At 49.5% G+C, this 23,436-nt stretch overlaps 1 protein-coding gene across 1 annotated transcript; it reads right to left on the bottom strand.

Annotated features, from left to right (window-relative positions):
- Positions 1-1,884: 1,884 nt before the first annotated feature.
- Positions 1,885-21,456, bottom strand: LOC134407834 (cytochrome P450 2B11-like). The gene is made up of 15 exons (XM_063139781.1): positions 21,289-21,456; positions 17,520-17,682; positions 16,418-16,567; positions 15,657-15,817; positions 15,163-15,339; positions 13,023-13,164; positions 11,161-11,348; positions 9,892-10,070; positions 6,957-7,126; positions 6,610-6,770; positions 5,484-5,660; positions 4,584-4,725; positions 4,256-4,443; positions 2,549-2,690; positions 1,885-2,081 (listed from the first exon to the last, which is right to left on the bottom strand). Exons 1-15 carry the CDS (start codon positions 21,454-21,456, stop codon positions 1,900-1,902), a joined length of 2,490 nt encoding a protein of 829 aa, XP_062995851.1. The 3' UTR covers positions 1,885-1,899.
- Positions 21,457-23,436: the final 1,980 nt, after the last annotated feature.

The raw sequence follows: 23,436 nt of genomic DNA, 5'->3' as shown, positions 1-23,436 counted from the left end.
GAGAAGTTCAATCCTGGCCACTTCCTGGATGAAAATGGGGCTTTTAAGAAGAGCGAGAGGCTTTCCTGCCGTTCTCAGCAGGATGTTCCTCTTCCAAAATTGGGGGAGGCAGGAAGTTGCCTGCTGGGCTAGACATAGCGGTGGGGGTGTAAGGATTTGGCGGTGGGGAAGAGTTGAGTTGGATTAACGGAAAGCTGTAACTGCTGGGTTGAGCATTGGGTTGGAAGGACCCATGTGAAGTTTTTCAAGCAGCTTTCCTGTGATATGGAAACACGCTATAAAGAAATGCCATTTCTTGTCCCTCCAGGGAAAAGGATTTGCCTGGGTGAAGGTTTGGCCCGCATGGAGCTCTTTTTATGTTTCATGCCTGTGTTGCAAAACCTGAATTTGAAAGCGCTGCAAGACCGGGAGGAAACAGACATTTCGCCGATAGTGCAGGGTAGCGCAGAACATCCCACGGCCCTATCGGCTTTGCATGGCACCCCGGTAAATGGGCTCTGAGTGGAAGTGGTGTGTTTCTGTGTAGTCTGAACTGCTTACTCCCCTTCATTGGGAGAGAACGTCACAAATTTGAACTCCACAAAGCCTGCTGAGTGAGCTGGGCTATGCAAGATTTGCTCCAAATAATGCACCTCTGGGAATAATTTCTCAGAGGTTTGCTGTTAATAAAGGTTCTTTCCTGTCAATCCAGATCTAAAAGGAGTGTTCATATTAACATGGTTTTGTTGGGTTCCTTCCATTCTTAGTTTTGGTGGAAAAAGAGCTGTAGGGTGTGCAACCTCTATTGCTCTAAGCGCCACCTCTGCATGAATCCATCCTCAGCCAAATTGGTGTGTTAGTCTGTCGGAGGCTCAGTTGGTTTCCACACTGAGTCTCTTAAGCACTGCTGGAACTTTGATTTCCTGCCATTTGCTTGCAATGGAATTAAAATGGAAAAAGGAAATGAGAAAATAGATATGTCATCTGCTGTACGAAGTGGGAGCCACCACCCCAGACCCATCTCTGTGCTGGCTGTGATCTCCGTCGCAGTTGGAGACCCCTGGTTTTAAATGATTTTTCTTTTCTTGTGCAGAAACAGCACTGGGGAAAGTTTTGCATGTTTTCCCCAACCCCGTTTTAGATGCACAAATGGCGCCTTCATTGGGGGAGGCCAGCAGCTCCGTTTTGGCAGAGCTGTGAATCCCTTCTGGCTCTCTGTCAGAACTGTCCGTGGTGCTGAACCCCATCCACCAAAGAGGTTCAGCACCTTGGATGCCTTCTTCAGAGTTCTTGCTGTATCTGGAGGACACTCAGAATGGATTCACAACCACACTCCAACCTCCCCTGCCCTTTATTTATGTTTCTTTTGGGGTGGGGAGTTATTTGCAGTTGCAGAAGTGCCCAGCTGTGGGTATCCCAAAATACAGGGCTTCCCTTGGCCACTCCTTTGTATGTTTTGACAGTCTTACACCGTTGGGAGGTGGGAAATACAGTGTGTATCTCTCTCTCTCACACCCCTGCAGCCTCGTCCCCAGGGCTCAACGTCCCCTCGATCCATAGCTCTCTCTCCTTTGTGTCTTTTTTCTTTACCATTCTCTCTTTCTGCACATTCATTTTGCTTCAACATCTTTATTTACCGACTCCATACCTAGCAGCCCCTTTTCTGCTTTGGCACAAGGAACCTGCCACCTCTTTTGTTCACCAGCTTAACCTGTAAATGAGCTCAAAAGTACTCGTAAAAGAAAAGAAAAACAAAACCCTCTGACAAACTCCACTGCCGTCGCAAAGGCCATTTTCTCTTTTCTGTTTGGCTCTTTGAGAGCAGTCCTCCGAGGTGAAATGGGGGGCTGGGTCAAGGTAGACACTCCCCTGCCTTCCCCACGGTCACAGGGCAGCTCTTACGCCAGTGGGCCTGAGGTATCAGCGAGGAAGGAGGCACAGCTGGTACTGGCGCGAGGCTTTCCCAAAGCCGCTGTACTCTGGGGTGATGTCGATCTCCTCACAGCCCGCGGGGGAGGCCAGGGCAAAGTTCTGCAGTACAGTGCTGAGGTAGAGGAAGAGCTCCATCCGAGCCAGGCCTTCTCCGGGGCAGGAGCGTTTCCCTGCATGGTGACAGGGGAAGACAGTCAAAGAGGTAGCGGGAGTGGCTAAATTGTTCAGGGGAGGAGCGTGAAAAACAGTACAAATGGGTCGTGCGATCCTGTGCATGTTAACCCAGGTGGAAGCCCTGGTGAGTTCAATGGGGCCTACTCTCAGGGAAGTGTATAGAGGATCGCAGCATTAGAATCATAGAATCATAGAATAGCAGAGTTGGAAGGGGCCTACAAGACCATCGAGTCCAACCACCTGCTCAGTGCAGGAATCCACCCTAAAGCATCCCTGACAGTTTGTCATTTCCAAGAACAAGATGGTGGCATTTTTAGCATCTCTACATTTGAAGTAGGTTAGTAGGTTTCTCATTTTAAAGGTTAGGGATATCATGGGAGTTGCTCCATGTGAAAGGAGGCTGTGGGCTCTGTACATGGAGATATTTTGTGGGGGGGGGGGAGCTTGTATGTGCCAGACTCACCTGCAGAAAATGGCATGAAAGCAGCAGATTTCTTAAACTTGCCCTTCTCATCTAGGAAGTGCCCTGGGTCAAAGGTCTCTGGGGCTTCGAACTGGATGGGGTCGTGCAACACGGAGTTTAGCAATGGAAACACAAATGTACCCTGGGGAATGAGGAAAAGGATTGGCCCAGCTGGAGGTGAAATCAATGCAACGCTAATCTCTAGTCCTGGCTTGTCGCCAAAAGGGCTGGGTGCGGGCACAGAGTTGAGGATCCTAAATGGATGCATTCATTGGTTTTTTTAGCCTGGCCAGCAGTGTACAACTTGTGGACCCTTCACTGCTTCCACTGCAGACCATGGAGTTGTGGGGATCCTGCCCAATTTTTCCCACAGCAGAACTTGACTAAGGGGTGTGTGTGTGGACTCATTACTGCTATTTGCAGAACTTGGACAGCGATATCTCCTGGTGGGTGTAGCTTTTACGTGTCCGACTGGTTTGGCAGCCTCCCCCCTAACTTTTGTGCGCTTGATTGAAGTGAGGACCGACCACCAGGTATTTTGGGGGTGGAGGTGAACATTCACCTTCAACCCCACATGGTGATGGGGTGGGGGAGGCGACCTACAGGTGGGGAATTTCTGGTTGTCCTCTATTTCCTATCCTTTGTCGACAAGGATTAGAGGTTAGAAATTGTTGCTGTAGGCTATATTTGCATTCACACGTGCAGCTGTGAATAAACCATTTCATTTTATTTTTAAACCTGAAATCCTGTATAGAGCTTCTCTCTTAGCCCAAAACAAAAAGCAGGATAAACCGCATTAGAAAGTACAGGCATGACCTTTGCATACACCTTCCACTACTTCCAGAATTCGGTGCTTGCCGTGGACTATCTGAGCAGTATTAGAAGTGATGAGGATGGAGGGGGTTCAGCCTGTGGTGCTTGGTCATCTTTGGGGTCAGTATGCATGTGCATCCACCTTCAAGCATCCCTGACAGATGGTTGTCCAGCTGCCTCTTGAATGCCTCTAGGGTGGGAGAGCCCACCACCTCCCTAGGTCACTGGTTCCATTGTGGTACTGCTCTAACAGTCAGGAAGTTTTTCCTGATGTCCAACTGGAATCTGGCTTCCTTTAACTTGAGCCCATTAATCCGTGTCCTGCACTCTGGGAGGATTGAGAAGAGATCCTGGCCCTCCTCTGTGTGACCACCTTTCAAGTATTCTATATTATACTCTGTATTAAAATGACCATCATACACACTCACACATTTCTTGATCTCAGATGCAGTTATGCATGCCTTTCATCATCTATTTTTTAAGAACATGCTCTCTCCCTTATCCCATAATAGAAGCATTGATGCAGCACTATGTTAAATTATATATATCGGGTATAAAGTACATATGACCTTTCAGACTCTGCCTTCTTCTCCCACAATTGCAATAGTTTGCATTTTTTTTTTGGTATGTGGCACTTCATTGAATTCTAAGGAAGGCATATATAGTGTGCCATGTGCCCACTGAGCATCATCTGCACATGAAGACAATTTTTGGCACAGTGGTGCCTTGGGAACGAAAGCCCTTCAGTGTAGACTATACCTCGTTCCAACAAGGCATGGAATCTAAGGGGAAAGACTTTTAAGAAATGGTGGGCGAGATGGACCTATTTTGCCCTTATCCAGTTGGATAGGATGGGGGGTGGGTTGGTTGGTCATAAATCGAGTGTCCACATACCTTAGGAATTGTGTATCCTGCAAACTCTGTGTCACGTGTGACAGAATGGGGTATGCCAAGTGGATTAATGTCAATGAATCTCTGGATCTCGTGAATCACAGCATCTGTATACGGCATCATCACCCTGTCTTCCATTGACGGGGCCCGGTTCTGCCCAACTATTTGGTCTATCTCCTCTTGGATTCTCTCTGTGATGGAGCAGCACAGGAGGAAGAATTCACAAGAAAGGCTTAGTTTTAATATCCTTTTCAGCAGCCACCCAGTAAGCTGCATTTCCCAAAAAGACACTTGCTCTTTTCTATATGGTTCCTTTTCCAGCTCAACTGACCAGTGATTTGGGGGTACTTCAAGAGAATCAGGAAGCCGTATCTCAGGGTGCTGCTGATGGTTTCAGTCCCCGCAAAGAACAAGTCCAGTGCAGAGGTAATGAGGTTTTCTTTGTGGAATTCGCTGCTGGGATTCCCACTGTCCTGCAGGCAATGGGGACAGGAAGCACAAGCAAAAGATGGTCTGGGAGTGGAATTGGGGTGGAGGCTCTGCACAGCGCCCCACATGTGGCTCTTTTCTCCAGCCGTGACCAAAGGTTCTTCAAGAACAGACTTCTGCAAGCTGGTGCCCTGCAGATGTTTTAGACCATGGTTCCCAGCACTCCTGACCATTGGTCAGCCGGCTGTCTTCATGGCACTGCGTTGCCGACACTTTGGGGAAAACCCCATGCTTTCCCTGCACTGTAATCCCCATGGCAGGAGGCAACGCGGGCTTTTCGGCAGCCATTCGGCTCTCTGGGTCTGCCTCCTCCTGCCCTCTTCCTGGCTTCCAGCAACCAATCAGAGGTTGCCTTCCACCTGGGAACACCCCTGGCTCAATGCCAGAGTGAAGTCAGACAGAGGAAGAGCTGTGGGGACCTTGTTTCAGCGTAAAAAGTCAGGATAAGTCCCCAACTTCTTAAATGTGCAGCTTTGAGGGAAAGCCCCAGGGTGGCTGTTTCATATACCCACTGTGGGGCTTCCAAAGTGTATAGACAGCCCTCTGTTGAAATCCAAAACTTCTGGAGGGCCTCAGCTTGGGGAAGGCTGTTCTATAATGTTCACACACTCACGCAAATCCTACACAGCGAAGACCCATTTTAAAATTAATGAGAAGTGGGCAAAGGATTGGTGAAGCCTGGGAGAATGTTCCTTCCCTCCTAATCTGCTGCAAGAAGGGGTTGCTGTGGGAACCGATGTACCTGCCGCATCCGGATGAGGAAGGTGTCGATGTAATCCCCAGGAGAGTCTGGGTCCAAAGTGTCCTCGTGTTTCTGGACCATCCTGGCTGCGAAACGTTTTTGTTCCGCGTAGTTCTCAAAGAGCCTGTTGTGTGGACCAGGAAGGTGCTTCAAGATTTGAGGGAAGAGGCCATAGAACTGTGAATTGGAACAGAGATTGGGAGGGGGATGAAAACCGCCCCTCCCATCTGTGGGCAAAGGGTGCCTGCGATAGAAAGCCATTACTAAGCTGAAGGAGGGGTGTCTCGGATGCCCACTGGAGGTGAGGGTCCATTGCTGAATAGAGGCCTGGTTAGGAGGCACAGCAATGAGAGCACTTTCTTGGCCCTGTGAAGTTTATACCTTTGACCTTAGACTTCATAATGTCCCTCGGTTTCATCGTGAGGCACCAGGTTAAAGTTAGATGCAAGATTTCAAAGGCCTTTTTTTGTAGGTGTTCTAGTAGGACCTATTTTTAAAAAATTTTTAAACCTGCCATTGACAAAAGTTCTATGGCAGGATTAAATAAAGCTAAAAGAATAAAATACTATACCAAAAAAAGCATAACAAACAATATAAATAATATATTTTAAAAAAACAAATAAAAATCAAAAATCCTTATGAAATATAAAAGGACACAAGGACTAGCATTTAAATAACTCAAGAATTTAGCTATGTAGTCACCAGCAAGGCAGCTCCACAAATTGAAGAAAAGGACCCAAATAAAACTCCGTTGTGAATGTGTAATTAAACAACAAAATCCTAGAGGAACAGGACCAACGGCCTGGGGCCTAAAATGTAAGGAAGGTGCTCTGTTGGGTTGGCCTGCCCAGGCAGGGTGTTCCACAGACAGGGTGCCAGGGCAGAAGATGGCACCTCCATGGTAGCAACCCCCTCACTCCCTGTCCAGCTGGTTTGGGGGACTCAGACCTTTAAGCCCTGAATCATTGGGAGGTAACCGGTTGTTGCAACAAGGGAAGCAAAAGCCACCTTGCAAAGAGTCCAAATATATTTTCTCTTCCAGGGCCAAATCCTGCCACCCAATTGCTGTGCAATGCTTGGGTGGGTCTTCCCCACCCATTCCCAGTCCTTCTCACTCTGCACCCACCTGTACCCAAACAGTATCCACCCGCCGGAAGTTCTCTTGGATGAGATCCAGAAGGGTCTGAAAATCCTTATCGTCATACCGAAAGCGCTCCCCAAAGACCACAGAACAAATGACATTGGAGACAGAGCGGCGTAGGACAAAGGTTGGATCAAAGGGTGACCCTGTAAGGGGGAAGAAATCATCATGAGAACCACAAGACGCGTGGCACCTCCCAAGCATCTCCAGCAGCCGTGCGTTTGGATTTAGGGACTGTTTAACGTTCCAAAACCCTTAAAGGATGATGTGCCGTCCAGCTGAACACAGCAGAAGTAGGGCCATTTTAGGTATCGGGCAACAAAGATCTGAACCTTGAGTATTCCTGCATTCCTCCATCAGGAACTGGATCTCCTCCTGGACCCGCTCCTCGATGGACCGCTTCCCCATCCCGAAGTTCCGTAGAGTGGTGAGGGCGAAGCGACGGAGCTGCCTCCAGGTCTCCCCGTTGCTAGAAAAGAGGCCTAGAGAAGACAAAGCACACCTGCAATCAGGAAGGCTGGTGGTGGGAGAGGAAGAGAAGGTAGCTGGCTAGGACTACTCACCATGGCTGCATATTACCTCTCATATTGGACACACTACACTGGGGAGTAGAAAGGCAAGGGTGTTAGGATTCTGGCTGGACATCAGGAAAAACTTCCTGACTGTTAGAGCAGTACGAGCACTCTTCAAATACTTGAAAGGCTGTCACACAGAGGAGGGCCAGGATCTCTTCTCGATTATTATTATTATTATTATTATTATTATTATTATTATTATTTATATAGCACCATCAATGTACATGGTGCTGTACAGAGTAAAACAGTAAATAGCAAGACCCTGCCGCATAGGCTTACAATCTAATAAAATCATAGTAAAACAATAAGGAGGGGAATAGAATGCAAACAGGTACAGGGTAGGGTAAGCAGGCACAGGGTAGGGAAAAACTAACAGTAGAAAGTAACAGTAGAAGTCTGCACAACATCCAGTTTTAAAAGCTTTAGGAAAAAGAAAAGTTTTTAGTTGAGCTTTAAAAGCTGCGGTTGAACTTGTAGTTCTCAAATGTTCTGGAAGAGCGTTCCAGGCGTAAGGGGCAGCAGACGAAAATGGACGAAGCCGAGCAAGGGAAGTAGAGGCCCTTGGGCAGGCGAGAAACATGGCATCAGAGGAGCGAAGAGCACGAGCGGGGCAATAGTGTGAGATGAGAGAGGAGAGATAGGAAGGAGCTAGACCGTGAAAAGCTTTGAAGGTTAACAGGAGAAGTTTATATTGGATTCTGAAGTGAATTGGAAGCCAATGAAGAGATTTCAGAAGCGGAGTAACATGGTCGGAGCGGCGAGCTAAGAAGATGATCTTTGCGGCAGAGTGGTGAACAGAAACCAACGGACTGATGTGAGAAGAAGGAAGGCCAGAGAGAAGAAGGTTGCAGTAGTCCAACCGTGAAATAACCAGTGCATGAACAAGCGTCTTGGCAGAAGAGACAGACAAAAATGATCGAATCCTGGCAATATTATACAGGAAAAATCGACAAGATTTAGCTACTGCCTCAATATGAGGAATAAAGGAGAGCGAGGAGTCGAAGATAAAGCCAAGGCTACGAGCTTCCTTGACCGGAGTAAGCGTAACATCATTGACAGTAAGAGAGAATGAGAGATGAGGAGAAGGTTTAGGAGGAAAAACAAGCAATTCAGTCTTTGCCATGTTAAGTTTCAAGCGACGATGAAGCAGCCAAGCTGAGATATCTGAAAGACATGCCGAGAAACGATCGTGAACATCAGGAGAAAGTTCTGGAGATGACAGATATAGTTGTGTATCATCGGCGTACAGATGATATTGGAGGCCATGAGATTGAATAAGCTTGCCCAAGGGCAACATGTATAAGGAAAACAACAACGGGCCAAGCACCGAGCCTTGCGGAACCCCTACTGAAAGGGGAAAGGAGGAAGACGAGCTGCCATTAGTCAACACGCTGAAAGAGCGACCCGCTAGATAGGAGGCAAGCCAGTTATAGACAGAGCCACAAAATCCAAGGTCATGAAGGGTCCTGGCAATATTATACTAATTTTTAAAAGAACACACACACACACACACACACACACACACACACACACACTTTTTCTTACCAGCATTTGCTTCAAAGCAAAGTGTGGGGGGGGGGGGGCTCCAGCGACTGCCGTCTTCATTTCCCATTAATGTCTCTGGGCCTCAAGTAGGACTTAAAGACATTTGTAGGCAATGAAGATAGGGGGCCGGGGGGGGGGCGGGGGGCAGATGCAGGCCGATGCTTTTCTCTGCAGGGAAGGGGGAAGAACAAGGGACTCATAAAGACAGCATGGCATAGTGGCTAAAGTGCTGAGCTGAGGGTCGGGAGATCCGGGTTCTAGTCTCCACTCGGCCATGGAAACCCACTGGGTGACTTTGGGCCAGTCACAGACTCTCAGCCCATCCTACCTCACAGGGTTGTTGTTGTGAGGATAGAATGGAGTGGAGGAGAAGGATTATGTACTTTGCCCTGGGTTCCTTGGAGGAAAGAAGGTGGGGTATCAATGCAACAATAAATTAAAAAAAAAACTTGGAGGGGGGTGTCAAAAGAGAGCAGCACAGGGCTAGGGAGAGCCGCGGAGAGGCCAGGAGAGGCAGCTGGGGGTGAAGGGAGGCAGCAGGAAGCCACGGAGGGGGGAGGGTTGGGTTGGGAGAGAAGCAGGAAGCCAGGAGGGGCGGAGGGAGGCCTCGAGGCGCCAGCTGGCCTTGAAGGGGGTTGTGCGCTTTCATGTCTGAACGGACAAAGGCTTCATGGCTGCGAGACAGCAAGAGGTCAAGGAAAGGGTCTTGGGGCATTTTGGGGTGGACCCTAAAAAAGAGTGGGTTTTGATGTGAGGAGAAGGGAGGGAAAAGTGTGTGTGCATGCATGCATACAGGATGGATATGTGGGGTGCGTGTGTGTGTGTGTGTGTGTGTGTGTGTGTGTGTGTGTGTGTGTATGAACGGAGGCTGGCTGGAAGGGGGCATGTGTGTGTGTCTGTTGAAAACTGTGGGTTCAAATGTGTTGTTTAGGGTGTTGGGGTCCAGACCCCATCTCTGCCTTGTATTCAGTCTTTGGGGCAGATTACTTGTCCTTTATGATTCGCTATGCCTCCTACAGCAACCATTTTGGGGCGGTGTCCAGGACAGCTTCTCAAATAGCCACATGGGCCCGTGGGCCACAAAAGGTTGCCTGCTCCCATCCTAAGGCCCAGCATAACAACCCGCCCTCCTGTTCCCTCCTCCTACATCCCATTTTTGAAGAAAAAACCCCCAGGTGTGTCACCTGATGAAAACGGCAGGAATGCCTCGCTCTTCTTGAAGGCCCCGTTTTCATCCAGGAAGTGCCCAGGATTGAACTTCTTGGGTGTCTCAAAGTACTGAGGGTCCTGCAGGACAGACGTCAAGAAAACCCCAACCACAGTGTCCTAGAAGGGAAGAACAGAGGCCCCAGAGGCAACGGTTACCAGGCTCAGTCTCTCTGGCCTGAACACCTGGAACGTCCTCCATTCATAACACTAATATTAATAACAAATCGTTCGTGTTTGTGTAGCACTTTCCAGGCAGGTGTCAATGGAGCATTTCCGTTAGGGCAGCTCAATTCTTCCAGGATCGTATGTGTGATTGGGATCACTCCCACACGAGAGCCCTTCCTTACCGTTGAGAGATTGCTTTTGTGCAAATTGGTGGAAGTGGAATTAAAAGACAGGTCCCATATAGGAATCTGAGGAGCTTTCTTGCAAATAGCATGAAAACCACTAAAAACAAATTCTGTAAGTACATTAAGACCAGGAAACCAGTCAGGGAACTGTTTGGACTACTGGATGACAACGGAGTTAAAAACCTTCTCTGCATGAAGCATTTCAGTATAATTCTCTGCTCATTGTTATTTATAGGTTCTTTAGACAATGTCAAGTTTTGCTCCAGTTTTGCTTGTGTTTGTGAACAGCATTTTCAGCAAGTTTTTTAGAAGAGGGGAAATGGAGTATAATTTCTGAAAGAAAACGCTGTTTCTGCTTGTGTATTTGTGCTATTCAGTTATACCACAGCGCAGCCTAGAGGTTATGTAGCAGAAGAGCAGGTAAGAAAATGCTCCTTTTGTGGTGCTCAGTTAATTCTTCAACAAAACCAAAAGTAAATACCGTGGATGAACAGCTGATTAACAGCCTCATGTAGAAAAGCTTAACATCTTTTGAGGAACAGTGCTAAGAACCACCTGTGTGGAAGGACCATGAGAGGGTGGAGAACAGAATGGCAAATGCAGATCAGTGTCAGTATAAAGTGATGCACATTAGGGCAAAAACTCCTAACCTCTCAGATACAGTAATGGGATCTGACCTAGTGGTAATTGACCGGAAAAGAAACCTTTATGGTCATGGTGGATGGCTCACTTAAAACATCAACCCACATAAGAAAAGGTGAAACCCATGTTAGGGATCATTAAGAAACAGATGGAAAATAGAACTCCCGATATCATTATGTTTCTATACAAATGCTGCAATTATCCCGGTGAATCACCTTGGGAAGGCTGTATCCCCGAAATGTGGTGTCACGGGTCATTAAGTGAGAAGTCACCACAGGAAGTATGTCCCCAAACCGCTGGATCTCATGGACAACCGCATCTGTGTAGGGCATCTTGATCCGGTCCTCCATGCAGGGGCTCCGGTTCCTCCCGATGACCCGGTCAATCTCCTCTTGGACCTTTGCTGTAAAGAAGTAGATAAGGCCGTTGGTTCAGAGCTGTGTGCTACAGAACTCAACAGGGGGGATAAGAACTGACTGACAAGCTGAGAGAGTTACGTATTTTTGTAAGAGGTGTCAGGGCTTAAAAGTAGGTCTTTGCATGCAGAGACATGGTTTGGATGACACGACAGCCCACCGTGGATTAATCAACCCTTGAGGAGCACATCTGCCATTGTGAATAGGCAAGCCCTGGCTGGGATTTGCCAAGGCTTGTCGTGTGCTCCAAATCCAACTGGCATGAGTTATTTGAGGTTCAAACAGCCCTTAAAGAACCTATGGTCTGTTTTAAGGTTATGCTACGGTTGTTTTACCCTTAAGACAGTAGTGCATGCGCTGGTAACTTTGAGGCTCGACTTCTGCAATGCGCTCTACATAGGGCTACCTTTGTGCCCAGTCCGGAAACTTCAACTAGTTCAAAATAGGGCTGCCAGGCTGATCACCGGTACACCTAGGGGTGACCACATTACACCACTTTTAAAATCTCTTCACTGGCTGCCGATTGTTTCCAGGCGAAGTATAAAGTGGTGGTTATCACCTTTAAAGCCCTACATGGTTTGGGTCCAGGCTACCTGTGTGATCACCTTCTCCCATACAACCCGCCCTGCACACTCAGGTCCTCCAGGAAGAATTTACTCCAGCCAACAAAAACAAGGCTGACAACTATTACCCAGAGGACCTTCTCTTCTGCTGCTCCCAGACTGCGGAATGGCCGGCCGGAGGAGACTCGTCAACTTAACAGTCTTTTAGCATTTAAGAAAGTTATAAAGACTGATCTCTTCCGGCAGGCCTATCCAGTGGAGTTTTAGGATGGTTTTAGTACGTTTTTAGGAAGTTTTAAATATTGTGTTTTGATTAATATTTTATGTATTTTATACTTGTTGTTCCCTGCTTTGATCAGGATGGAGGGGCAGGTTAGAAATATTTTTTATTGTTGTTATTAATAATAATAATAATAATAATAATAATAATAATAATAATAATAATAATAATCCCCCACTGGCCAGAATTGCAAGACACAAGAAGCCACAGCTACCTCAGACAGGGCTTCAATATTCATAATAGCACCTGCCATAAGCCACAGCTCCTTGCAGGTAAATTAACCCACAATGGGTTGTCATGAGTACAGGCCCGGAAAGTCCCAGCTCCAGTCCTCGGCATTCCCAATTAAAAGCATCTCAGCAGACAGGACCTGGGAAAGGCCTCCCTCATCCTGAGCCCCTGGAGAATCAGAGCAGGCAGCACTGGGGCCCTGACTCAGCATATTATTACTATTATTTAGTAGTAGTAGTAGTTGTAGTAGTAGTAGTAGTATCCCGCCTTTTGCCCAATGCTGGGCCTCAAGGTGGCCTTACAAAGTTTAAAATATACATGGTGAGGGAACAAAACCATAAACATTTAAAATACACAACAAAATTAACTAACTACGGTCTTCATCCCAGCTCTTCTCTGTATCAATGAAAGGAAACTCTGCCTGGTTCTGAAGAAACCATCGGGTGTGTTACTGGACAGAGGCAGCTCCTCTGCTTTCCAGAACTACCCAGCCCACCACAATTTAGCCCCCCCGCCAGCCAAACAGAAATCCCTACTGGTGGGGCCAAGTAACTAGCAGGAGACCGAGTTGATTGGGGGGGTTTCACCTTCTATCTCTGGGTGCCGGAGGAGGATGAGAAGCCCATATCGGAGGGTGATGCTGACCGTCTCCGTCCCTGCAAAGAATAGGTTGAAAACCGTAATAGCCAGGTTCATGTCATGGAATTCAGAAACCGGGTTCTCTTTCTCCTGCACAAGAAAAAAAAGGAGATAAAGCATCATGATCAAGCAAGAGGCAAATTCGCACGCTTGCACTGGCCAATGGTCAGCAGGATTTCGGTTCCAGGAAAATTCAAGGCAGCACACCCTAAATTGGTACCAATAGCAGCAGGTGATTGGGGCATCCTAGAAAATGCCTTGATTCTCTGCCTTGCGGTAAAAGGCAATTCCGTTTATTTAGTGGGTGTACTCTATCTCCTGTCTAGTGAAACATCATCCCATCTGTGTAGCTCAGGTGAAACAAAGGTGGCTGAGACCCTGATACAGCCTCAAGGGAGAAGGAAGTAGCAGGACAGCTTTCTCCTCTCTAGGGATAGAGGACGGTGCTTTAGACGGAGTCAGACCCTTCATCCACCTCGCCCAGTATTGTCAACACGGAATGGCAGCAGCGGCTCTCCAGGGCTGCAGGTTGGATGGTTTCTCATCCCTACCTGGAGATGCTGCCAGGTATTGAACCTGGGGCCTCCTGCATGCAAAGCCGGGGCTTCTGCCACTGTGCTGCCATCCCTCCTGTTGGCCTCTACTTCTGCTGGGCTTATATATTTGTAAACAGGCAAATATCAGAGTTCCTGGCACTTTCTCATGCAAGGGAGACCCAGCCTAGAGGGTGCTGCCTTAGGAGTTTCTCACTGATGGGGGAAGTGAGGAGCACACAACAATGTAATGAAAACTGAATTATCATCGAATCCGCATGTAAATCCTACTTTTGTCAACTCCATCCCTCCCATTAAGGTTTTTTGTTGTTTATTTGTTCAGTCGCTTCAGACTCTTTGTGACTTCATGGACCAGCCCACGCCAGAGCTTTCTGTCAGCCGTCGCCACCCCTAGCTCCCCCAAGGTCAAGTCTGTCACCTCCAGAATATCATCCCTCCATCTTGCCCTTGGTCGGCCCCTCTTCCTTTTGCCTTCTACTTTCCCTAGCATCAGCCTTTTCTCCAGGGTATCCTGTCTTCTCATTGTGTGGCCAAAGTACTTCAGTTTTGCCTTTAATACCATTCCCTCAAGTGAGCAGTCTGGCTTTATTTCCTGGAGTATGGACTGGTTTGATCTTCTTGCAGTCCAAGGCACTCTCAGAATTTTCCTCCAACACCCCAGTTCAAAAGCATCTATCTTCCTTCGCTCAGCCTTCCTTATGGTCCAGTTCTCGCAGCCATAGGTTACTACGGGGAATACCATTGCTTTAACTATGCAGACCTTTGTTGTCAGTGTGGTGTCTCTGCTCTTAACTATTTTATCAAGATTTGTCATTGCTCTCCTCCCAAGAAGTAAACATCTTCTGATTTCCTGGCTGCAGTCAGCGTCTGCAGTAATCTTTGCGCCCAGGAATACAAAGTCTGCCACTGCCTCCATGTTTTCTCCCTCTATTTGCCAGTTATCAATCAAGCTGGTTGCCATAATCTTGGTTTTTTTGAGGTTTAACTGCAACCCAGCTTTTGCACTTTCTTCTTTCACCTTCGTCATAAGGCTCCTCAGCTCCTCCTCGCTTTCAGCCATCAAAGTGGTGTCATCTGCATATCTGAGATTGTTAATGTTTCTTCCTGCGATTTTAACTCCAGCCTTGGATTTGTCAAGCCCAGCACATCGCATGATGTGTTCTGCATACAAGTTGAATAGGTAAGGTGAGAGTATACAACCCTGCCGTACTCCTTTCTCCATCTTAGACCAGTCCGTTGTTCCGTGGTCTGTTCTTACCATTGCTACTTGTTCGTTATACAGATTCCTCAGGAGACAGACAAGATGACTTGGTATCCCCATACCACCAAGAACTTGCCATGGTTTGTTATGAAATTCACTGAATGATCATCAAATCCGCATGTAAATCCTACTTTTGTCAACTCCATCCCTCCCATTAAGGTACTTAGCTGGAAATGCACTTCCCCGCTGAAATTAATTCCCTCTCCTCTTTGCACACTCCGTCACCCGAGGCTGTCTTTCTGGTTCTCCTTTCCTCTTGGCTCTAATACGCACCTGCTCCATTTTGGCGAGGAAAGAGTCAATAAAGTCTCGAGGGCAATTTGGATCGAACGACTCGCGGTGCATCTGGACCCTCTGCAGGACGAAGCTGATGATGTCATCGAAGCATTTGGATAGTCTGCGATGGGGACTGGGAAAGATCCGCTTCAAACACGGGAAAGCATTAAAGATCTTTAAAGAAAAGGAATCGATTGAATGTTGATTTTGGTGAATTTCTAACCCATAATATGTAGATAATATGAAGATGAAACAAGTAAAATATAAGTCTGTTAAGAGCTAACGGCCATTCTGGAGCCTTCCTTGACTGACCAGCCATGGTGTTCACTAGTATTCTGTTATTTAAAATAACACATTTTTAATATTTTTTTTTTTAATTCTTTTATCTTCTTAACTTTTTTCACCACTTTGGAATCTGTTTAGCACTGTGGAGCAATACATAAATATAGAACTAAATAGTCCCTCTGGGCACTGGGGACACTGATACTTACCTGCATCCCGGGGGATGACATGAGCCGGAAAGATGTATTGATCAGCTCAAGCAAAGTGGTGAAGTTCTTGTCCTCATATTCAAACCGGTTGCCAAACACAATAGAACAGATGATGTTGGAGACGGCATGACTGAGGTAAAAGGTAGGGTCAAAGGGATGCCCTGTGGAGGCGGCAGAGGGAGAGGGTCAGTGGGGAATGGATGTTCAAGCCTGTGGGGTCTGGGCTGGATTGATTTCAGGTCACACTACAGAAATTCCCTGCCTCCCCCCCCCCACCCTAAGACCGTTGACATGTTCACAGAATTGACAATTCCTGTATTTTAAAGGGGCTGGTCGTAAAGTGGCCAATTTGACGCTGTGCACCAGCCCACTGAGAGCCAGGGTGGCATAGTGGTTGGAGTGTTGGACTGGGAGTCGGGAGATCCGGGTTCTAGTCCCCACTCAGCCATGGAAGCTCACTGGGTAACTTTGGGCCAGTCACAGACTCTCAGCCCAGCCTACCTCACAGGGCTGTTGCTGTGAGGATAAAATGGAGTGGAGGAGGAGGATTATGTACGCCGCCTTGGGTTCCTTGGAAGTAAATGCAATAAATATAAATAAATAAATAAATAAAATTTGGAGAGATTAGGAAGGGACGTATTTGTGCAAAACATGCTTTGGCTCCTCCGAAGCAAAGGGCCCTCTTCCTTTGGCCTCCACAGTTGTCACTGAACCACAGCATCCTTGTGAGGAAAAGCAGGGGCGCGTGGGGGAAGAGTCACCTTGCGTCTCCTGCAGCGCTTCCACCAGGAACCGGGCCTCCTCCTGGATCCGCTCCTCGATGGATCTCTTCCCCATCCCGAAGTTCCTCAGGGTGGTGAGAGTGAAGCGACGGAGCTGCTTCCAGCGCTCCCCATTGGTGCTGACCACTCCTGAAAAGGAAAATGGAGGAACACGCCACGGATCAGGCCGGAGATGAGCACAGAGAGCCCTGGGGTGGAACAGGTGGGTGGACTGTGGAGGGCTCAAGGGGAGATTGGCAGTAGCCAAATTCACTGGGCGGGGTTTATATTCAGCGTCCTTCTCCTCCCCTCAGTCAGCCCTGTGTTTGTGAGCCTCAAGGCCACTTTTACTGGTTACCCCCAAATAAAGCTGCACTCCAGGAGTCGGCTGTGGTGAAGGGTCAGCAGAGAGGCATACAAGCACGTGAGCGATGGCCCCCGGGGGCGGGGAGGGGACGACCCTTACAAGAAAACTACAGCTGGCAACGACATCTTCTGGATTCTCTGCAGGAAAGGAGTGAGGCAGCAAAGCGCCATGTGTGGAAGGCACCAGCAAGAAGAGCGAGAGTTGGGAGTTCAGCGGCAGCCTTGGGGGGCGGGGGGGGGCAGTGGGGCTGGGGGCTGCACAGGTGGCTCTCCCAGAACCTGCTCAGGGCCAGAGGATTTGCTGCCTGCAGAAACGGTTGGATTGGATTTGACATTCGTATCTGTTCCCTCTCGATGAGACTTGGAAGCCAAGCCCTGTGGCCCTGCCCCTGGGGGCAAGAGAGAGCGATAGAAAAACGCAGGCACTTTGCTCCCTCCAGAATGTGACCCGCCTCTGGCTCGTCTCCCTTCCCCTCCAGCCCATTGACGAAGGCATAACGGGGGCAGAGGAAGCTGATCTATAACGCGGAGTCAGAGCAGCGGTTCTCCAGGGTTTCCGAGACCGGCGTTTTTCTCAACCCTGCCGGAAGATGCCAGGATCAAACGCTGAGCTGCCGCTGAGCCATCGCCCTTCCCCAACTATGCAGGAGCATTCCCCCCACCCCCCACCAACCCCCGTTCTATGCTGCATCCCTTCTGCTCGCAATCCCTTTCTATTTGCAAGCAGGCCACTCACCGTACTTGGAAATGGTATCGCCCAGGGCCTGTATCGGAGCTCTCCCGCCAAACGCTTCGGCATTATCTGTGAATGCTTCCTTCATGGCTTCGTAGCCGCACAGCACCACGGTTGGCCGGGGCCCCATGTAGAAGGTGAACACCGGCCCGTACTTCTCCTGGAGCTGCCGGGAGACAAAGAACACATCTCAGCACCCCAGATTTGGATGCAAAGGGGCAGCGTGACCCTGGGATTCTGCCAACGACAGAGCAGCTGTGGAGGAGTGGAATGGATGGCACCAGCGGGACAGTCCTGCTCTATGGCAAGGACTTGTGGGTTAAATTTATTTATTTATTTATTTTATTACATTTATATACCGCCCCACAGCCGAAGCTCTCTGGGCAGTTTACAACAATTAAAAATGGTAAACATTAAAAGTATACAAAATTTAAAAACCATCAAAAACATAAAAACAGGATAAAAACAACAGTATAAAGCACTTTTGTTGAGGCAAAGTTTCTGCCGCCTTCGTGGGCACCAGCTGAGATAAGAGGCTGAGGAACGTCATCAGGTGGCAAAGCAGAGCCTGGATCCATTGGCAAATGAAGAAGACGACGATGACCCTGGTTTTGAAGAGACACTTGTATGCGTTGTCAAAGCAATGGTAAGTGTCGTGACTTGCAATCTATCAATTATGAGGCTTTTTCCCAGTCTCTAGCCTCCTCTCTTCCTTCTGTCTGTTCGGCTGTCTCCTTGGACTCAGCTGTCTCCTTCTTTAATTCCTCTTTATCTTCAACTCTTGATAATCTTGCTCCATCTACAACTCGGATAGTTCGCCCTTCTCAACCCCAACCGTGGCTCACCTCTTCCCTCCGCTACCTTCGCTCTTGTTCCCGGGCAGCTGAACGCCTTTGGCGTAAGACCAGGGACCGGGCAGACTTTGTCCATTACAAATTTGTACTCTCCTCTTTCTCTTCTGCCATCTCACTGGCCAAACAGCAGTACTACTCAACGCTGATCCAGTCAAATGCTAGGCATCCTCAGCGGCTCTTTGCGTCCTTCAATTCTCTTCTGAAGCCTAATCCGCCATCTCTCCCCGCCTCTCTGTCTGCTAATAACTTTGCCTCTTTTTTCAATGCTAAAATCCAAACTATCCGCTCTGATCTGGCCAGCTCTGCTCCTCTTCCAGTTCCTGTTCCTCATCTGTCAGCTCCTCCTGCAAATTTCTCTGCGTTTCCTTCGGTCTCTGCGGATGAACTGTCTACAATACTGCGCTCTTTGAAGCCTTCCACTTGTTCTCGTGATCCGATTCCTTCTCGCGTCTTTATTAATCTTATTCCTGCTATCCTCCCTTCCTTGCTACATATTATTAATCTTTCTCTGTCCTCTGGTTCATTTCCTTCTGCTTTTAAACATGCTACAGTCTCTCCCATTCTCAAGAAACCTACTCTTGATAGGCTATCTCTGTCTAACTACCGACCTGTCTCTTTGTTGCCGTTTGTTTCAAAGATCCTGGAGCGTGCGGTCTACTCTCGCTGTCTTGACTTTCTTTCTAGTAACTCTGCTTTGGATCCATTTCAATCTGGATTCCGTCCTCTGCATTCCACCGAAACAGCCCTTACTAAGATCACCAATGATCTCCTTACTGCCAAGTCTAAAGGCCATTATTCCGTTCTTATTCTCCTTGATCTAACTGCAGCCTTTGACACGGTTGATCATGATCTTCTCTTAGATTCCCTTCATGACCTTGGATTTTGTGGCTCTGTCTATAACTGGCTTGCCTCCTATCTAGCGGGTCGCTCTTTCAGCGTGTTGACTAATGGCAGCTCGTCTTCCTCCTTTCCCCTTTCAGTAGGGGTTCCGCAAGGCTCGGTGCTTGGCCCGTTGTTGTTTTCCTTATACATGTTGCCCTTGGGCAAGCTTATTCAATCTCATGGCCTCCAATATCATCTGTACGCCGATGATACACAACTATCTCTGTCATCTCCGGAACTTTCTCCTGATGTTCACGATCGTATCTATCTCGGCATGTCTTTCAGATATCTCAGCTTGGCTGCTTCATCGTCGCTTGAAACTTAACATGGCAAAGACTGAATTGCTTGTTTTTCCTCCTAAACCTTCTCCTCATTTCTCATTCTCTCTTACTGTCAATGATGTTACGCTTACTCCGGTCGAGGAAGCTCGTAGCCTTGGCTTTATATTCGACTCCTCGCTCTCCTTTATTCCTCATATTGAAGCAGTAGCTAAATCTTGTCGATTTTTCCTGTATAATATTGCCAGGATTCGATCATTTTTGTCTGTCTCTTCTGCCAAGATGCTTGTTCATGCACTGGTTATTTCACAGTTGGACTACTGCAACCTTCTTCTCTCTGGCCTTCCTTCTTCTCACATCAGTCCGTTGGTTTCTGTTCACCACTCTGCCGCAAAGATCATCTTCTTGGCTCGCCGCTCTGACCATGTTACTCCGCTTCTGAAATCTCTTCATTGGCTTCCAATTCACTTCAGAATCCAATATAAACTTCTCCTGTTGACCTTCAAAGCTTTTCACGGTCTAGCTCCTTCCTATCTCTCCTCTCTCATCTCACACTATTGCCCCGCTCGTGCTCTTCGCTCCTCTGATGCCATGCTTCTTGCCTGCCCAAGGGCCTCTACTTCCCTTGCTCGGCTTCGTCCATTTTCGTCTGCTGCCCCTTACGCCTGGAACGCTCTTCCAGAACATTTGAGAACTACAAGTTCAACAGCAGCTTTTAAAGCTCAACTAAAAACTTTTCTTTTTCCTAAAGCTTTTAAAACTTGATGTTGTGCAGACTTCTACTGTTACTTTCTACTGTTAGTTTTACCCTACCCTGTGCCTGCTTACCCTACCCTGTACCTGTTGGCATTCTCTTCCCCTCCTTATTGTTTTACTATGATTTTATTAAATTGCAAGCCTATGCGGCAGGGTCTTGCTATTTACTGTTTTACTCTGTACAGCACCATGTACATTGATAGTGCTATATAAATAAATTAATAATAATAATAATAATAATAATAATAATAATAATAATAATAATAATAAGGCCAGGGCTGCATTCAGACAACACAGAGTCTACCGTTGGGCAAGGACCTCGCTGCGCTTCCCCCCACCCCTCCAATCAGGAGTGTTGATTGGCTGGCAGTGGGACATTCCAGACCTCGTGAAGCGTTCTCTCTCTGCCCTTCCCTGCTCTTGGGGACTTGGGGACGTCTTCGTTCCCATCGAAACGCACCACCCAGCTACAGCCGACAATGGCTTTTGCCACATCTTAAGCGCCGTTGCATCAATACATCTCTGCACACAAAAGTCTCAGGACTCCTGCGTTCCAGAGCGGGAAAGGCTTGGGGGGGGGGGGGGGGCGGGGGGGGCATCCAGCTCAAAACCAGAGCCAAACTACACCTTAATGCTAGTCACAGAGAAGGCTAGCTTTTCATTCCGCGCGAAGTGCAGGCAGCCCCAATTCAGACGGGGACCATCGTGCACCAGGAGAGGCGGATTAAACCACTCGGCACTCCCCCCCCCGCCGGCCCCCCCGAAAACCCTCCACGGGCATTTTAAGCCCCTTCGGTGGGGATTGACGGAGTTCTCCCTTCGCAGCGCTCAGCGCTGCGCTCCTCCAAGCGGGCTTGGTCCGCCTTCTCGAACTCCACCGCCGGCCCTCGGCCAGCGAGCGGGACCGGGGCTTGGGCTCCAAGCCCTCCGCCCCGCCGCCCTGGCTCCGCGCCGCCGCCGCCGCCCTCTCTCTCCCCGCGGGCCCCTCGGGCGCCCCCTCACCCGGCGGAAGGTCGGGATGATGTCCCAGCCGTCGACGTGGAGCAAGTTGCCCAGCAGAGGCAGCGGGGGCGGCCCGGGGGGCAGCGGGGCCGCCGCCTGGGCGCGCCTGCGCCGGGCCAGGGCGAGCAGCAGGGCCAGGCAGAGGAGCAGCAAGGCGGGCAGAGCCATGGGGGCGCCGGGGCTGCTGCAGGGCGCCTCCGCTTTGCGCCTGGACCGGGCGCGCTGCAGAGCCGGACTTCAGCGCCCCGGCGGGGCGGAGCGGAGAGCAGGCGAGGGCGGGCGGGGGTGGAGCTCGCGAGAGGCTCATCGCCAGAGCCCGCTGCCCAGGGTCGGTGCCAGACTATTTTGCGCCCTACGCAAGTGAGCTGCTTTCACCCACCCCCACCCCCACCCCAGCATACCTGGGTGCAGGGTGCCATCTTGCCCGCCCAGCTGAAGCGAAGCCAGGACGCTGGGGTGGGAGGGCCGGCGGGTGGCTTCGGAACGGTGCACCCGGCCAGAAGCCGCTCTGGGAGAGCAACTTCTGAGTGCGCCGTTCTGAAGCCACCTGCCCACCCCAGCATTCTGGCTTCGCTTCAGCTGGATGCCCGCCCAGCCGAAGCGAAGCCAGGACGCTGGGGTAGGGGGGCCGGAGGGCCGGCGGGTGGCTTCGGAACGGTGCACCCGGCCAGAAGCCGCTCTGGGAGAGCAACTTCTGAGTGCGCCGTTCTGAAGCCGCCTGCCCACCCCAGCATTCTGGCTTCGCTTCGGCTGGACGCCCACCCAGCCAAAGTGAAGCCAGGACGCTGGAGTGGGGGCAGGCAGGCATGGCTTTACTTCAGCTGGGTGGGCGCCCAGCCAAAGTGAAGCCAGGATGCTGGGGCGTGCGGGTGGCTTCAGAACAGCGCGCCCAGAAGCCGCTCTCTCAGAGCTGCTGTGGGAGAGCAACTTCCGGGTGTGGTGTTCGGTGCCCCCCTTACCTTGGCGCTCTAGGCAGCCACCTAAGTGGCCTCTATGGTAGCACCGGCCCTGCCGCCGCCCCTCCCCATCCCGGCATCGCGCCCGGCAGCCGCGTTCTTGTTCCTTTTCTTTACAAACGTGGAGAGCCGGAGCGAAAAGCAAAACAACAACAACAAAACAAACGATCCCATCCCGTCCCCACCCCCGACGGGCACAGAGCTCTTCAGGCGCTCCATGCCCCCCCCCCCCGTGCCCGGCTCCTCAAGTTTACCTCCCTCGAAACTCCGGCGACCCACCACCACCACACACACACACACTTCGCGCTCACAGGTGTTCTAACTGCCATCAATCGGCGGACTGAAAAGGCGCTGGGGAGAAAGTCCGCCCTCCATCAGCCCACAGAGCCAGGCCAGCCATGTCAGGCCACGATCCAGGCCACGCAGCAAGAGGGGCCTGGGACGGACGGAGGCTCGCCAGACCCAGCAGGGAGCAGGAGGCGGTGCTGGATTTTGCAGCGGCAACGTCGGATGGCCAAGAAGGGATCGGGGCCGCCTCTCTCTATAAACCCGAGGAGTGGAACCCCCCACCCCGTTTTATTTATTTATTTATTTATTATTTATTACATTTTTATACCACCCAATAGCCGAAACTCTCTGGGCAGTTCACAAAAGTTAAAACCATAATAAAACAACCAACAGGTTAAAAGCACAAATACAAAATACAGTATAAAAAGCACCACCAGGATAAAACCACACAACAAAATTGATATAAGATTAAAATACAGAGTTAGAACAGTAAAATTTAAATTTAAGTTAAAATTAAGTGTTAAAATACTGAGAGAATAAAAAGGTCTTCAGCTGGTGATGAAAGGAGTACAGTGTAGGCACCAGGCGGACCTTTCTGGGGAGCTCATTCCACAGCTGGGGTGCCACAGTGGAGAAGGCCCTAGTCCTAGTAGCCACCTGCCTCACTTCCTCTGGCAGGGGCTCACGGAGAAGGGCCCCTGTAGATGATCTTAAGGTCCGGGCAGGTACATATGGGAGGAGGCGTTCCTTCAAATAATCTGGCCCCAAACTGTTTAGGGCTTTGAATGTCAATACCAGCACTTTGAATCGGGCCCGGACCTGGACTGGCAGCCAATGAAGCTGGAAAAGGACTGGCGTAATGTGGTCTCGTCGGCCAGTCCCTGTTAGTAAACGGGCTGCCCTG

The sequence above is a fragment of the Elgaria multicarinata genome, chromosome 13, assembly GCF_023053635.1.
Source record: "Elgaria multicarinata webbii isolate HBS135686 ecotype San Diego chromosome 13, rElgMul1.1.pri, whole genome shotgun sequence".
Taxonomy (NCBI): domain Eukaryota; kingdom Metazoa; phylum Chordata; class Lepidosauria; order Squamata; family Anguidae; genus Elgaria; species Elgaria multicarinata.
This window is presented reverse-complemented; position numbering and strand designations above follow the sequence as displayed.

Bases quoted from the DNA above. Each gene is read 5' to 3' on its own strand.
- LOC134407834 (XM_063139781.1), bottom strand. From the start codon at position 21,456: ATGGCTCTGCCCGCCTTGCTGCTCCTCTGCCTGGCCCTGCTGCTCGCC. The intron at 13,165-15,162 runs GTGCGTATTAGA...TTTCTTGTGCAG, and splicing joins TCCTCGCCAAAATGGAGCAG to GAGAAAGAGAACCCGGTTTC. The intron at 4,444-4,583 runs GTCAGTTGAGCT...GCTCCATCACAG, and splicing joins GAAGTACCCCCAAATCACTG to AGAGAATCCAAGAGGAGATA.